This window comes from Crinia signifera, chromosome 3 (genome assembly GCF_055691185.1).
Source record: "Crinia signifera chromosome 3, ASM5569118v1, whole genome shotgun sequence".
In the NCBI taxonomy this organism is placed as follows: Eukaryota; Metazoa; Chordata; class Amphibia; order Anura; family Myobatrachidae; genus Crinia; species Crinia signifera.
In genome coordinates this window covers 6,115,609-6,132,095 of record NC_139219.1, presented here as the reverse complement: position 1 = coordinate 6,132,095, position 16,487 = coordinate 6,115,609, and the positions used below count along the sequence as shown (strand labels likewise).

Genomic DNA, 16,487 nt, shown 5'->3' with positions numbered 1-16,487 from the left:
GTAAACTATTTGAAGGATTTTTAAGGGATGGTATCCAGGAATATTTAGATCATCACCTTCTACTCAGTACTAACCAACATGGGTTCGTGAAAAATCGTTCATGCCAAACTAATCTACTAGGGTTCTATGAAGAGGTTAGCAAAAACCTCGATAATGGAAATGCTGTAGATGTGATTTTCCTAGATTTTGCTAAAGCATTTGATACTGTCCCACACAAGAGATTGATTAATAAAATGGAGAACCTAGGATTGGGTGAAAATATCTGCAGATGGGTAGGGAATTGGCTATGTAATAGAGAACAAAGAGTGGTTGTGAATGGTGCCGTATCAGATATGATACCGGTACTAAGTGGAGTGCCCCAGGGTTCGGTTTTGGGGCCCATTTTGTTTAACATTTTTATTAACGATATTGGGATAGGGTTACTCAGCAATGTATCCATCTTTGCGGACGATACAAAACTTAGCAAAGTCATCAAATCACCAGAAGATGTCACCATGCTTCAAAATGATCTTGCAATTCTAGATGAGTGGGCAAAAAAATGGAAGATGAGGTTCAATGTAGATAAATGTAAGGTTATGCACCTTGGGAGACACAACCAGTGTGCAAGTTACAACCTTAGCGGAGAGGAACCGGGTAATTCCATACTTGAAAAGGATCTAGGAGTCCAAATAGACAGCAATCTAGGATGTAGTGCCCATTGTAATGTAGCTACAAAAAAGGCCAACAAAATTCTGGCATGTATTAAGAGGGGAATGGAAACTAGGGACTCAAGGGTAATTATGCCACTATATAAAGCATTGGTGAGACCTCACCTAGAGTACGGAGTACAGTTCTGGGCCCCACACTATAAAAAGGACATCATAGAATTAGAAAAAGTCCAAAGGCGAGCAACAAAGCTTATTAGGGGAATGGAAAATTTAAGCTACGGGGAGAGATTAAGCAATTTGGGACTATTTACATTAGAAAAGAGACGTTTAAGGGGGGACATGCTCAACATGTACAAGTATATCAAGGGCCAATATAAGGAACTGTCACACACCCTATTTTCTACTAGAAAGGAATCTAGGACGCGAGGGCATGAGTATAGATTAGAAGAAAAAAGATTTCATTCAGCAAGTAGAAAGAATTTCTTTACGGTCAGAACAGTCAAACTCTGGAACTCTCTTCCCAGAGAGGTGGTAATGGCTGGCTCATTAAATGCGTTCAAGGCAAAGTTGGACAAACATTTACTGGAGAAAAACATCCATGGGTACAAATAAGAAATATAATTTGTCTGTAAAATACCAGAACCAACCAAATCAGCAATGGATATCTATACCAGGTTGAACTAGATGGACGCAAGTCTTTTTTCAGCCTTACCTACTATGTAACTATGTAACTTCAATCATGGGCTTGGATGTGGTGGGTAATGACTGCTTTTGCTGGCATTACCCTATAAGCTAATTCTACCAAACCTCTTCCCAACACTGCAGGCAAATGCACTGCACTCTTCTGCTGCTGCTCTAATGTGGTCTATTGGAATTCTGGAATCTGCAACATTCAGAACATACAATGGCGGTCTGCAGAGGTCACTAGGAAGCTGTCAGAATACAGGAGGATCGCCTACACTTCCAGGGGTGCAGGGGACTTCCCTAAGAATTATGAGTATCCCGCAATCTCAGGAGACACTTAAATGGTGCAGGCCGCACCGCCTAGTTACCTCTCGTGTGTCACAAGGCATCTGTGCTTTGAGCAGCGGGACAGGCCGCACCCCCTAGTTACCTCTCATGTGTCACAAGGCATCTGTGCTTTGAGCAGCCGGACAGGCCGCACCCCCTAGTTACCTCTCGTGTGTCACAAGGCATTTGTGCTTTGTGCAGCGGCACAGGCCGCACCCCCTAGTTACCTCTCGTGTGTCACAAGGCATCTGTGCTTTGAGCAGCGGGACAGGCCGCACCCCCTAGTTACCTCTCATGTGTCACAAGGCATCTGTGCTTTGAGCAGCCGGACAGGCCGCACCCCCTAGTTACCTCTCATGTGTCACAAGGCATCTGTGCTTTGAGCAGCGGGACAGGCCGTACCCCCTAGTTACCTCTCATGTGTCACAAGGCATCTGTGCTTTGAGCAGCGGGACAGGCCGTACCCCCTAGTTACCTCTCATGTGTCACAAGGCATCTGTGCTATGTGCAGCGGCACAGGCCGTACCCCCTAGTTACCTCTCATGTGTCACAAGGCATCTGTGCTTTGAGCAGCGGCACAGGCCGCACTGCCTATTTCCGCAGGGGAGAAAAATCATTAGATGGTCGGTGACTGTGGAATGATTACTCTCCCCTATGGCCGCATGCTAGGGGCAGCGGCCGGCACTGTCCTGTTTTCTAGGACAGTATCATTGTATATCACAACTCTGATAGCAATAGGCCTGTGTGTGGGTGTGTGAAATGCCACAAAAATGATAGATAAAATAAAACTGTATTTCAGTAAAAGTACAGTGGGGTATTGTTGACCCACAGTCACAGCAAGCAGTAGAACCTCAGCGCCGAGTGACTTTCTGGTGACTGCGGCTCTTGAACTCCCAAAACATAGAATGTGGTTCTTCTTGTAAAACTAAAAAAAAAAAAGAATTTTTTAATCACATTTGCACTCAGGAGGCCGTGATTGTGCGGATGCTATTGTCACATCGCTGTAAGCAATCGGCAAAAATTCAGGCTAATGCGGATTTTTAATGACTGTGGCTCTACCTCGCAGCAGGAATCCTCAAATACAAGAAAGCAATTGTTTTATTGCAGGTAAATCTGGTCGGTATTGAGTGGGAGAATCATTACCACAGAAGTCGGTTATAGCAGCACAAAAAAATATAGGGAACTGTACTAAGGTTAAGGTGCGTCCCAAACTCTGCAAACTACGGTGTTTCATATGTACTAAGCCCTTCAATCATGGGCTTGGATGTGGTGGGTAATGCCTGCTTTTGCTGGCATTACCCTATAAGCTAATTCTACCCTGAGGGGGATCTCATGTAGAATAACTAATTTGGGACTCCAACAAGGAAGTGGCTTCACAACAAGGGGTCTGGCCTCAAAGTAAATGTCGTATCCATATGGCGGAGAGAAGGAGATGATGTGGAGAGGCAGATGGAGTCGAGAGATGATAATGGGAAGATAGTGATGCAGGGGAGAGCCAGAGAGTGAGGCAGTGGATGACAAGGGGAGATAGTGGGAGATAGAGAAGCTGTGGGTGACAGGGAGATGGTGGGAGATGGTGAAGCAGTGGTTGACAGTGAGAGGTGGTGGGAGATTGTAAGGCAATGGGTGACAGGGAGAGGTGGTGGGAGATGGTGAAGCAGTGGTTGACAGGGAGAGATGGTGGGAGATGGTGAAGCAGTGGGTGACAAGGAGAGATGGTGGGAGATGGTGAGGCAGTGGGTGACAGGGAGAGGGGGTGGGAGATGGCGAGGCAGTGGGTGACAGGGAGATGGGGGGAGATATTGATGCAGTGGGTGACAGTGAGAGGTGGTGGGAGATTGTAAGGCAATGGGTGGCAGGGAGAGGTGGTGGGAGATGGGGAAGCAGTGAGTGACAGGGAGAGATGGTGGGAGATGGTGAAGCAGTGGGTGACGGGGAGAGACAGTGGGAGATAAAGAGTCTGTGGGTGACTGGGAGAGATAGTGGGAGATGGAGAGGCTGTGGGTGACGGGGAGAGATGGTGGGAGATGGTGATGCACTGGGTGACAGGGAGAGATGGTGGAAGATGGTGAAGCAGTGCGTGACAGGGAGAGATGGTAGGAGATGGAGAGGCAGTGGGTGACAAGGAGAGATGGTGGGAGATGGTGAGGCAGTGGGTGACAGGGAGAGATGGTGGGAGATGGTGAGGCAGTGGGTGACAGGGAGAGGTGGTGGGAGATGGTGAGGCAGTGGGTGACAGGGAGATGGTGAAGCAGTGGTTGACAGTGAGAGGTGGTGGGAGATTGTAAGGCAATGGGTGACAGGGAGAGGTGGTGGGAGATGGTGAAGCAGTGGGTGACAGGGAGAGATGGTGGGAAATGGTGAAGCAGTGGGTGACAAGGAGAGATGGTGGGAGATGGTGAGGCAGTGGGTGACAGGGAGAGGTGGTGGGAGATGGTGAGGCAGTGGGTGACAGGGAGAGGTGGTGGGAGATGGTGAGGCAGTGGGAGAGGTGGTGGGAGATGGTGAGGCAGTGGGTGACAGGGAGATGGTGGGAGATGGTGAAGCAGTGGTTGACAATGAGAGGTGGTGGGAGATTGTAAGGCAATGGGTGACAGGGAGAGGTGGTGGGAGATGGTGAAGCAGTGGTTGACAGGGAGAGATGGTGGGAGATGGTGAAGCAGTGGGTGACAAGGAGAGATGGTGGGAGATGGTGAGGCAGTGGGTGACAGGGAGAGGTGGTGGAAGATGGTGAGGCAGTGGGTGACGGAGATGGTGGGAGATTGTAAGGCAATGGGTGGCAGGGAGAGGTGGTGGGAGATGGTGAAGCAGTGGGTGACAGGGAGAGATGGTAAGGCAGTGGGTGACAGGGAGAGGTGGTGGGAGATGGTGAGGCAGTGGGTGACAGGGAGAGATGGTGGGAGATGGTGAGGCAGTGGGTGACAGGGAGAAGTGGTGGGAGATGGTAAGGCAATGGGTGACAGTGAGAGATGGTGGAAGATGGTGAGGCAGTGGGTGACAGGGAGAAGTGGTGGGAGATGGTAAGGCAGAGGGTGACAGTGAGAGATGGTGGAAGATGGTGAAGCAGTGGGTGACAGGGAGAGATGGTGAGAGATGGTAAGGCAGTGGGTGACAGGGAGAGGTGGTGGGAGATGGTGAGGCAGTGGGTGACAGGGAGAGATGGTGGGAGATGGTGAGGCAGTGGGTGACAGGGAGAGGTGGTGGGAGATGGTGAGGCAGTGGGTGACAGGGAGAGATGGTGGGAGATGGTGAGGCAGTGGGTGACAGGGAGAGATGGTGGGAGATGGTAAGGCAGTGGGTGACGGAGAAGTGGTGGGAGATGGTAAGGCAGGGGGTGACAGTCATAGATGGTTGAAGATGGTGAGGCAGTGGGTGACAGGGAGAGATGGTGGGAGATGGTGAGGCAGTGGGTGACAGGGAGAGATGGTGGAAGATGGTGAGGCAGTGGGTGACAGGGAGAGATGGTGGAAGATGGTGAGGCAGTGGGTGACAGTGAGAGATGGTGGAAGATGGTGAGGCAGGGGGTGACAGTGAGAGAGGGTGAAGATGGTGAGGCAGTGGGTGACAGAAAGAGATGGTGTGAGATGGTGAGGCAGTGGGTGACAGGGAGAGATGGTGGGAGATGGTGAGGCAGTGGGTGACAGGGAGAGAGGGTGGGAGATGGTAAGGCAGGGGGTGACAGTGAGAGATGGTGGAAGATGGTGAGGCAGTGGGTGACAGGGAGAGATGGTGGGAGATGGTGAGGCAGTGGGTGACAGGGAGAGATGTGGGAGATGGTAAGGCAGGGGGTGACAGGGAGAGATGGTGGGAGATGGTAAGGCAGGGGGTGACAGGGAGAGATGGTGGGAGATGGTGAGGCAGTGGGTGACAGGGAGAGATGGTGGGAGATGGTGAGGCAGTGGGTGACAGGGAGAGATGGTGGGAGATGGTGAGGCAGTGGGTGACAGGGAGAGGTGGTGGGAGATGGTGAAGCAGTGGGTGACAGGGAGAGATGGTAAGGCAGTGGGTGACAGGGAGAGGTGGTGGGAGATGGTGAGGCAGTGGGTGACAGGGAGAGATGGTGGGAGATGGTGAGGCAGTGGGTGACAGGGAGAAGTGGTGGGAGATGGTAAGGCAATGGGTGACAGTGAGAGATGGTGGAAGATGGTGAGGCAGTGGGTGACAGGGAGAAGTGGTGGGAGATGGTAAGGCAGAGGGTGACAGTGAGAGATGGTGGAAGATGGTGAAGCAGTGGGTGACAGGGAGAGATGGTGAGAGATGGTAAGGCAGTGGGTGACAGGGAGAGGTGGTGGGAGATGGTGAGGCAGTGGGTGACAGGGAGAGATGGTGGGAGATGGTGAGGCAGTGGGTGACAGGGAGAGGTGGTGGGAGATGGTGAGGCAGTGGGTGACAGGGAGAGATGGTGGGAGATGGTGAGGCAGTGGGTGACAGGGAGAGATGGTGGGAGATGGTAAGGCAGTGGGTGACGGAGAAGTGGTGGGAGATGGTAAGGCAGGGGGTGACAGTCATAGATGGTTGAAGATGGTGAGGCAGTGGGTGACAGGGAGAGATGGTGGGAGATGGTGAGGCAGTGGGTGACAGGGAGAGATGGTGGAAGATGGTGAGGCAGTGGGTGACAGGGAGAGATGGTGGAAGATGGTGAGGCAGTGGGTGACAGTGAGAGATGGTGGAAGATGGTGAGGCAGGGGGTGACAGTGAGAGAGGGTGAAGATGGTGAGGCAGTGGGTGACAGAAAGAGATGGTGTGAGATGGTGAGGCAGTGGGTGACAGGGAGAGATGGTGGGAGATGGTGAGGCAGTGGGTGACAGGGAGAGAGGGTGGGAGATGGTAAGGCAGGGGGTGACAGTGAGAGATGGTGGAAGATGGTGAGGCAGTGGGTGACAGGGAGAGATGGTGGGAGATGGTGAGGCAGTGGGTGACAGGGAGAGATGTGGGAGATGGTGAGGCAGGGGGTGACAGGGAGAGATGGTGGGAGATGGTAAGGCAGGGGGTGACAGGGAGAGATGGTGGGAGATGGTGAGGCAGTGGGTGACAGGGAGAGATGGTGGGAGATGGTGAGGCAGTGGGTGACAGGGAGAGATGGTGGGAGATGGTGAGGCAGTGGGTGACAGGGAGAGGTGGTGGGAGATGGTGAGGCAGTGGGTGACAGGGAGAGATGGTGGGAGATGGTGAGGCAGTGGGTGACAGGGAGAGATGGTGGGAGATGGTAAGGCAGTGGGTGACGGAGAAGTGGTGGGAGATGGTAAGGCAGGGGGTGACAGTCATAGATGGTTGAAGATGGTGAGGCAGTGGGTGACAGGGAGAGATGGTGGGAGATGGTGAGGCAGTGGGTGACAGGGAGAGATGGTGTGAGATGGTGAGGCATTGGGTGACAGGGAGAGATGGTGGGAGATGGTGAGGCAGTGGGTGACAGGGAGAGAGGGTGGGAGATGGTAAGGCAGGGGGTGACAGTGAGAGATGGTGGAAGATGGTGAGGCAGTGGGTGACAGGGAGAGATGGTGGGAGATGGTGAGGCAGTGGGTGACAGGGAGAGATGTGGGAGATGGTAAGGCAGGGGGTGACAGGGAGAGATGGTGGGAGATGGTAAGGCAGGGGGTGACAGGGAGAGATGGTGGGAGATGGTGAGGCAGTGGGTGACAGGGAGAGATGGTGGGAGATGGTGAGGCAGTGGGTGACAGGGAGAGATGGTGGGAGATGGTGAGGCAGTGGGTGACAGGGAGAGGTGGTGGGAGATGGTGAGGCAGTGGGTGACAGGGAGAGATGGTGGGAGATGGTGAGGCAGTGGGTGACAGGGAGAGATGGTGGGAGATGGTAAGGCAGTGGGTGACGGAGAAGTGGTGGGAGATGGTAAGGCAGGGGGTGACAGTCATAGATGGTTGAAGATGGTGAGGCAGTGGGTGACAGGGAGAGATGGTGGGAGATGGTGAGGCAGTGGGTGACAGGGAGAGATGGTGGAAGATGGTGAGGCAGTGGGTGACAGGGAGAGATGGTGGAAGATGGTGAGGCAGTGGGTGACAGTGAGAGATGGTGGAAGATGGTGAGGCAGGGGGTGACAGTGAGAGAGGGTGAAGATGGTGAGGCAGTGGGTGACAGGGAGAGATGGTGTGAGATGGTGAGGCAGTGGGTGACAGGGAGAGATGGTGGGAGATGGTGAGGCAGTGGGTGACAGGGAGAGAGGGTGGGAGATGGTAAGGCAGGGGGTGACAGTGAGAGATGGTGGAAGATGGTGAGGCAGTGGGTGACAGGGAGAGATGGTGGGAGATGGTGAGGCAGTGGGTGACAGGGAGAGATGTGGGAGATGGTAAGGCAGGGGGTGACAGGGAGAGATGGTGGGAGATGGTAAGGCAGGGGGTGACAGGGAGAGATGGTGGGAGATGGTGAGGCAGTGGGTGACAGGGAGAGATGGTGGGAGATGGTGAGGCAGTGGGTGACAGGGAGAGATGGTGGGAGATGGTGAGGCAGTGGGTGACAGGGAGAGATGGTGGGAGATGGTGAGGCAGTGGGTGACAGGGAGAGATGGTGGGAGATGGTGAGGCAGTGGGTGACAGGGAGAGATGGTGGAAGATGGTGAGGCAGTGGGTGACAGGGAGAAGTGGTGGGAGATGGTGAGGCAGTGGGTGACAGGGAGAGATGGTGGAAGATGGTGAGGCAGTGGGCGACAGGGAGAGATGGTGGGAGATGGTGAGGCAGTGGGTGACAGGGAGAGATGGTGGGAGATGGTGAGGCAGTGGGTGACAGGGAGAGATGGTGGGAGATGGTGAGGCAGTGGGTGACAGGGAGAGATGGTGGGAGATGGTGAGGCAGTGGGTGACAGGGAGAGATGGTGGAAGATGGTGAGGCAGTGGGTGACAGGGAGAAGTGGTGGGAGATGGTGAGGCAGTGGGTGACAGGGAGAGATGGTGAAGATGGTGAGGCAGTGGGCGACAGGGAGAGATGGTGGGAGATGGTGAGGCAGTGGGTGACAGGGAGAGATGGTGGGAGATGGTGAGGCAGTGGGTGGCAGGGAGAGGTGGTGGGAGATGGTAAGGCAGGGGGTGACAGGGAGAGATGGTGGGAGATGGTGAGGCAGTGGGTGAAAGGGAGAGATGGTGGAAGATGGTGAGGCAGTGGGTGACAGGGAGAGATGGTGGAAGATGGTGAGGCAGGGGGTGACAGGGAGAGATGGTGGGAGATGGTGAGGCAGTGGGTGACAGGGAGAAGGTGTGGGAGATGGTAAGGCAGGGGGTGACAGGGAGAGATGGTGGGAGATGGTGAGGCAGTGGGTGACAGGGAGAGGTGGTGGGAGATGGTAAGGCAGTGGGTGACAGGGAGAGGTGGTGGGAGATGGGGAAGCAGTGGGTGACAGGGAGAAGTGGTGGGAGATGGTAAGGCAGTGGGTGACAGGGAGAAGTGGTGGGAGATGGTGAGGCAGTGGGTGACAGGGAGAAGTGGTGGGAGATGGTGAGGCAGTGGGTGACAGGGAGAGGTGGTGGGAGATGGTGAGGCAGTGGGTGACAGGGAGAGGTGGTGGGAGATGGTAAGGCAGGGGGTGACAGGGAGAGATGGTGGGAGATGGTGAGGCAGTGGGTGACAGGGAGAGATGGTGGGAGATGGTGAGGCAGTGGGTGACAGGGAGAGGTGGTGGGAGATGGTAAGGCAGTGGGTGACAGGGAGAGGTGGTGGGAGATGGGGAAGCAGTGGGTGACAGGGAGAAGTGGTGGGAGATGGTAAGGCAGTGGGTGACAGGGAGAAGTGGTGGGAGATGGTGAGGCAGTGGGTGACAGGGAGAAGTGGTGGGAGATGGTGAGGCAGTGGGTGACAGGGAGAGGTGGTGGGAGATGGTGAGGCAGTGGGTGACAGGGAGAGGTGGTGGGAGATGGTAAGGCAGGGGGTGACAGGGAGAGATGGTGGGAGATGGTGAGGCAGTGGGTGACAGGGAGAGATGGTGGGAGATGGTGAGGCAGTGGGTGACAGGGAGAGATGGTGGGAGATGATGCTCCGGCATTGAAGACATGGCTCACAAAAAAACATGAAAAAATGTCATGCTTCCCATTGTCTGTCTAATGCTTGTGTCGACCTTCCGACCTGGCTGACCTTAACCATGTCGACTTATTTCAGGTGTTGACCTTCAGTGGTTGACCTAATGTATGTCGACCTTCATAGGGTCAACCTAGTTACTGTATGAAATATCTACTAGACAGTAGACGTTACATGCTCTGCAGCTCCCCCAGAGGCCAGAAGGTGGCCCGCAGCCGACCACATGTGTCAGTTCCAGGTACTCAGAAGCCCCCCCAGCGTGCACCACAGAGTGGGGCATACATACCATACGGGTATTGTACATTTCCTGTTTCCATGCAGCTGTTACACTATCAGCAATTACACAAATCACATTCATTAAACCATAAGCTGAACACAATTATCTATAAGTAACAATTATTCCTGCAAATGAAAGCGATAAATGGGGATTTTACTGTTTTCTAACCAGAATATCCATTATACTGATGATACCGTGACCATTGTTCTGGAAACTACTTCAGCTTTTTGGGGCTGATGGTTAGACGTATAAATATATATATATACAGTATATACAATTAACAATTAAGGTTGATAATATTTATTTTGATAGCAAAAAACATTCATTACTAGGTTTAATTTACATTAAAATCACCTTATTACATTATTTGAAAAAAAATGACTTGTATTTGGGGTCCAATAGTAAATATAGCACACGTGGCACAGAGACGCTAGGTGTAGGTGCTAGAAGGGCACAACCAGTGACGTAAGTACTTACCAGGTGTCCGGAGGTGAAATAGAAGGTAGTGCCCCCCAGTCTCTCCATACCTGTACCGGCTTCCCAGGGAGCCCTGTCATCCGCTGACGTCACCTGCCGGCCCCCCACACCCGCACTAACGCCGAATTACCATGGGAACGTCCTGCATTTTCATGTGAATACCCCCGCCCACACTGGCAGGTGCGAACAGGACGGCTAATGGCAGTTCGTCATGCCTGCTCGTACCACGCGTATGCACATAAATGTGCATGCGCAGATGCCAGTGCGAACGGATTCGATTAACCTCCAAAGTACCAGCCAATCAGCTTCTGACTTACTGTGTTTGAAATGACAGTAGCGGATTATAACAATTATGTTTCACAATTGTTGGATATCCCTTCAAGGTTTAATACCCCCTGAAAGTTTTATTCTGATAATTAGGACATTTCCTTCCGCTCTCCTTTCTGTAGATCACTATATAGACACTTTGATCTGTTACCTCACATTCTGAGACTTTTCAGCTCAAGGAACCTTCAAAGGGGGTCTGCGAGTCAGCAGTGACTGTAGCTAGTTCAGCTAGTTCTTGGGGCCCCTTTGACAGCTGAAGCCTGACGGCCATCGCCTCCAATGTCTCTGGGAGTTACACTATTGGGCACATCTATACAAACCATTAACCCTATCAGGTCCAATGTCTAGTCTGGCTCAACAGCCCTAGCGCTAGTAGCAGGTCCACTGTTGAGCCACTTTAAAATAAGGACATTAACATTGTTCAACATTCAATGTAGACTATTTTTGAATAAAATTTTAAAAAATGACAATTCATTTAAACATTTAAACCAGACATTTTGAATTGTACAAAAACAAAAACAATCGGACTGCAAAGGGGATAGGATGTTACTTTTACTTTCAGTTCTGCTCAAAGTTACGTAAAGTTTAGTAATGTACATTTTTGGGAACAGCAACCATGGATAATGTCCACCCTTGTTACAGAACCCTTACGCCTGGATATTGGGCCTGATTCAGATTTGCACCCAGGGATGCGAATTTGCACCCCTTCCGATTATCGGACGACCGTGCATGCCCAAGCCATCTCTACGCCAATCATCCCTGTCATACTGTATGCGGGCTGATTGACATTCGCAACCGCGCACATGGACAGGACTTTACTAGAGTGGCCCAGTGTCATGTGACTGCTCCCAAAAATGTTTCCCATTATCAACCTTATTCCCATACGGACATCAGGACATTATGTTAGCGCTACATCTACAGGCGTTCCTGTTGATATTTAGCTGCTATACTGTAATACCTGGAGGCCACAGATGTTAGTAGGTATGGGACAATATTTTCCTGATTCAGATTTTGAGGCCATTGCAAAATGAAATTCAGTTTGACCATAATTACACGCACCTTTCAGATGAAGATGGTTATTTGCATTGTCGTATGCCTCCATGTGACTGCGCAGAACCTGTACGCTTAATAACAGGCATTATTATCCATGCACACAGCAGCAATCTCATCGCTGTCCATCAGTAAAGGTGGCCATACACATGCAGATTTATCTTCAGATCTGGCTGGTTGGAACAAAAACATGGTTATGGATGAGAGCAAATGACAGTTGACCATTTGTTTGGAAATGCTGGAAAACTGCCAAAAACTGTCACTCATCCATAACCTTGTTTTTGTTCCAACCAGCGAGATCTGAAGATAAATCTTACTAGTGTATGGGCACCTTTACAGTAGGAGATACGTCCGATGGATCAGCCCCAATGTGGCCGGGATCAATGCTTTAGCCGTATATAGATTTCCAGTAATAGCTGGAGAATGTGTAATATATACAGGATTTGTACAAGCTGCCTTCTAACATTATTAGGATCTCAGAGACAGATGGTCTATCTGTAATAAATCAGCCAAGAACTGGTCTTAATTTGACTCATATGTCCCCTTTATTTTCCCCTTAGTGGCGGCTCCGGATTTACTGGACCCTAAATCAGCCACTCAGAACTCCAAACCCAGGCTCTCGTTTTCTGCCACGCCCGCCGTACTGTCCGTTCGGGAGTTGAGGGACATCACAGTGAATGTGATGAAATGGAAGACGGTCTCTACGGTTTTCCTCGTGGTGGTCATCTACTTAATCGTTGGCGCCACCGTCTTCAAAGCGCTGGAGCAGCCAAACGAGACCTCACAGAGGACCACCATCTTGATACAGAAGCATAACTTTGTTTCGGACCATTCTTGTGTGAACACGACGGAGCTGGACGAGTTCATACAGGTAATTACCTCCATGGAATATTATTGGGAATTATGAGTGGAACAGGAGGAGGTTGGTAGTAGGAGGCCTGAGAAACAGGAATGGAGATTGGGGAGGTCAAAGACCTCAGATTAAACTGTCTATAAATTGTGGTGTTGGGGATGATTCGTTGGTGGGCGCAGGTGAATCAGGCCCAACTGAGGTGCCCACTTGCCGGCATCTTACGCCAGTGCGTTTCCATTCTCAGACCAAGCATTCAATACTGAGCTGGGCGTCCTTGCACGGACAATATGGAGGCATGCACGGTACAACGCACTTTCATGTTAAAAACCATCAGTCCGCTACGTGCATATTATTGCAGCGTCCAGTTCTGTATCAGGCGCGGTGGGTTCGGGGTTTTGTTGGCTTACAATAATGTGATTTATCTCCGTTGGCTTCTGAGAGTTTGTATTAAGAAACCAGCACAAGTGTGTGTAACGGGAATCCTCATGGGCGCTGGGATCCGGTGGCTCCAACTGAGAGATCTACTGTGTCCATGGGAACATTCAGAGAGGAAGGGGCTAGAATAAAAGGTATTACGAGGAGCATACTTGCCAACTTTTATTGTTGCACGTCAGGGGGGTTGGGACAAGGCTGACATCACTAGGCCCCGCCCCATGCCCTAAAACGCATAATTTGCGGGCCCGCGGAGAGGGGGCAAGGCTTAAATGATGTGAAATGCCGGTACTTATGTCATAGCCCCGCCCCCTTTCCGCAGACCCAGTAATTGAATCAGCAGGGAGGGGGGTGCGGGGACTCTGGGCAGCAAGTGGGAGACCTGACAATTTCCATTCTGGGAAAGTAGGCAAGGCTGAGATGAGCAGCGGGTATAATAATGGGTATACAGATGAGGTTGTACATTTTATTTTTTTGGTGTGGGGAAGGTGGTTTAATATAGCACACTCATATATTAAAGATCTTAGTACATGGGACCCCCTTGGTTAGAATAACTTAACTGCTTCAGAACATCATTAATCTTGTTGAGAACATTAAAACGATTATGCTTTGGGCAAGGTTGTGATCTCCAATAGACGTCTGTGTGGAGAGTGATCTGAGGCAGGTTAGTTATGTTCACCCAGGGGGGCCGCTTTCTGAACAATATGTGTATATATATATATATATATATATATATATATATATATACACTTGCTGGCATTGCCCCCCAGGCTGAGTTACCAGCCAGACCCCTGAGTGTGTGTAGTACAGAGGCTGCTGCTGTTCTGCAGGTCATATAAATGATCAATCTTGTTTTTCTGTGTATTTTAAGGTTGTTTAAGTTGTCTACTATAAATAAAACATTATAAAATACTGTAGTTGTCTCTGAAGTAGGTGGAACTATAACCAGTACCTGGGGATTATTACACCTTTAGGTTAAATCTAATATAAATATAATAGGTCATGTTGGAGGTAGTTGCAATCTAATCCCCTTATATTACTTGCAGTATAAACATAAAGTTAACATTTTTGGGATACATGCAAAAGCAGTCCGTATCTACCTTGCACAGAAAAATATAACCCTTCCAATGGGGCCTACACACGGGGCAATTTCAGGGCATTTTCTACGCAATCTCAGTAGATCACTTAGAAAATGCCCCTACATCTCTCAATGTGTAGGGGCCGTACCAATGCCTAACTCCCCCCCTCACACCAGAAAATGCAGGGACTAGGCTGGTGTGAAAGGGGCCAACCCAGGAATGTCCCTGCATGATCCCTGGACTGTGCATTTTCTGGTGTGAAAGGGGTATAATGAGGCCCCCAGAGTAGTGGCGTAACTTGAAATTTTGCACCCCCAGCAAAATCTCCCCCCTCCCCATTATACATTTATGGAAATTTCTCATACTTAATCAATGCCAGTCAGGCACAACACTGAACGCACCTTTTATTATAAAGTGTGTGGTGATGGCGGTGCAGCGCTGCCCGCTCCCGTCCACTCCGGCTTCTCTATCTCTCCCCCTGTGCATGTGATGACATCACGTGCATTATGGAGAACCCAGAGGGACGGAAGGAGGCAAAGACCAGCACCGTGGTAAGACTGCTGCTGAAGCTGCTTTGCCTCTGTCCCAGCCGCCCATCCTGTACACAGTTGTCAATAGCTGTCTCTGTGTACAGTTCAATTGAATCAGCGGGGGATTTGTTTGTGTCAAGGCCGCCCATTCCGCCGCTGCTGCTGACTCATCCTCCGGTGTTCAGCCAGCGGGCAGCTGCAGCATGTCAGTGCACCGGACGGGTGCCGGCACCCACACAGACCACGCTGTCACTCGCTCCCCCGAGCAGCTGCGGGGTCTGCCTTACAGTAGTTACGCCACTGCCCCAGAGCAGAACAGGACAGATGATAGTTCTCTGGGAAGACAATAGGTAACATTGTTGCAGCTTGTTGCAGTGGTATCATCTCAATGACAGTTTCCCAGCACTTCCTCACTCTCTCTCTAATCTCCCATTATTTGCACTGCTCACAGCCAATTGCTGGCTCCCGTTTTCCTGGACGCTGCGCAGAATATCTTATAACACAAGTGTTTCCATCTCCGTAGAGCTTTTCAATTAATTCTGCAGCCGCTTCTGTCTTCTCAGAACATCCACATCCAGGATCTCTTGCGTCGCCGTCTCTACCTATTTGCTGCACTGTAGGCGGCGATTCCAAGTTTGATAAATCCTGTGCTAACATAAAGGGGCCCATTTATCATTTACTATTTGTGGCTAAAACGAGTGTTGTCGGAGGTTAGCCGCAAGTATGAAGTACCCCCGGCATGTATGTAGGAGGGACCGCAGCAGGAATCTCCAACACATGCTACAATCCCTCCGGACCCGCTCGCAGCCGCACCCCCCTCCCATAGAAAAGTGATGCTGTCCAATGTACCAATGTCCCGAATGCAAAGCCTTCACACTGTCACATGTGTACTGAGTACTCTGGCACTGGGTAATTGGTTTTAGCTTCATCCTACTTAATTAGAGTGTGGGAGACAAGGGCGTTACTACCATAGGTGCAAGGGGTGCAGCTGCTATGGGGCCCAGAGCTGAGGGGGCCCATCTTTACTGCCTAAGTTATATGTTTTACATACATTCATCACCATCAGTTGGTAAATGGGGGGCCCTTACAGACTTTTGCTATGGGGCCTACTGATATCTAGTTACGCCCCTGGTGGGAGAGTAATGAGCGTGACAGGAAGGAAGTCAAATATTATGGACCAGATGCACTAAGCTTCAAAAGTGATAAAAAGAGAGTGAAAAAACAACCAGCCAATCAGCTCCTGTCTGACATATTTCAAACACAGTCTGTGACATGGCAGGTAGGAGCTGATTGGCTGATTTTTTATCACTCTCCATTTTATCACATTTGAAGCTTAGTTCATCTTGGCCAGTATGTTCAAGGTTGCCTACTTTTAAAGTCTCCTGTCTGGGAGAAGCCCGGAGAGGAGGCGTGGCCTGATGTAGACGTCATCAGGCCCCACCCCCAGTACGGCAAATCGTGCAATTTGCGAGTCTTTGAGGAGGGGGTGGGGCTAAATGACCTAATTTGTATATTTTGGGAAGTTGGGCGAGTATTGATACTAACACTGCTGCCAGCAATATGGGGTTTCTTGTCTGCAGCTATATATTCACTATTTATTATCTTCTCACTCAGCACAAAATACATGGTAAATGTGATGTCTATGCAATAAATTCCAAATGCAATTTGACCTTGTGTGAATTCATCCCTAAGCATATAAGTATGTTTTTGGGGTATTAAATGGTATTTCATTGCAAAAACTGTACTGTTTGCATCTTGAATCCACTACCTATATTTATTGGATGTTTC

At 50.7% G+C, this 16,487-nt stretch overlaps 1 protein-coding gene across 1 annotated transcript in view; it reads left to right on the top strand.

The window, feature by feature from the left end:
• The window catches only part of KCNK2 (potassium two pore domain channel subfamily K member 2), a 118,181-nt gene that overhangs the window by 14,777 nt on the left and 86,917 nt on the right, over positions 1-16,487 (top strand). The window contains exon 3 of the mRNA XM_083175170.1: positions 12,366-12,676. Coding sequence (XP_083031296.1) covers positions 12,366-12,676 — 311 coding nt within the window. The remainder of the gene's footprint in view (positions 1-12,365; positions 12,677-16,487) is intronic.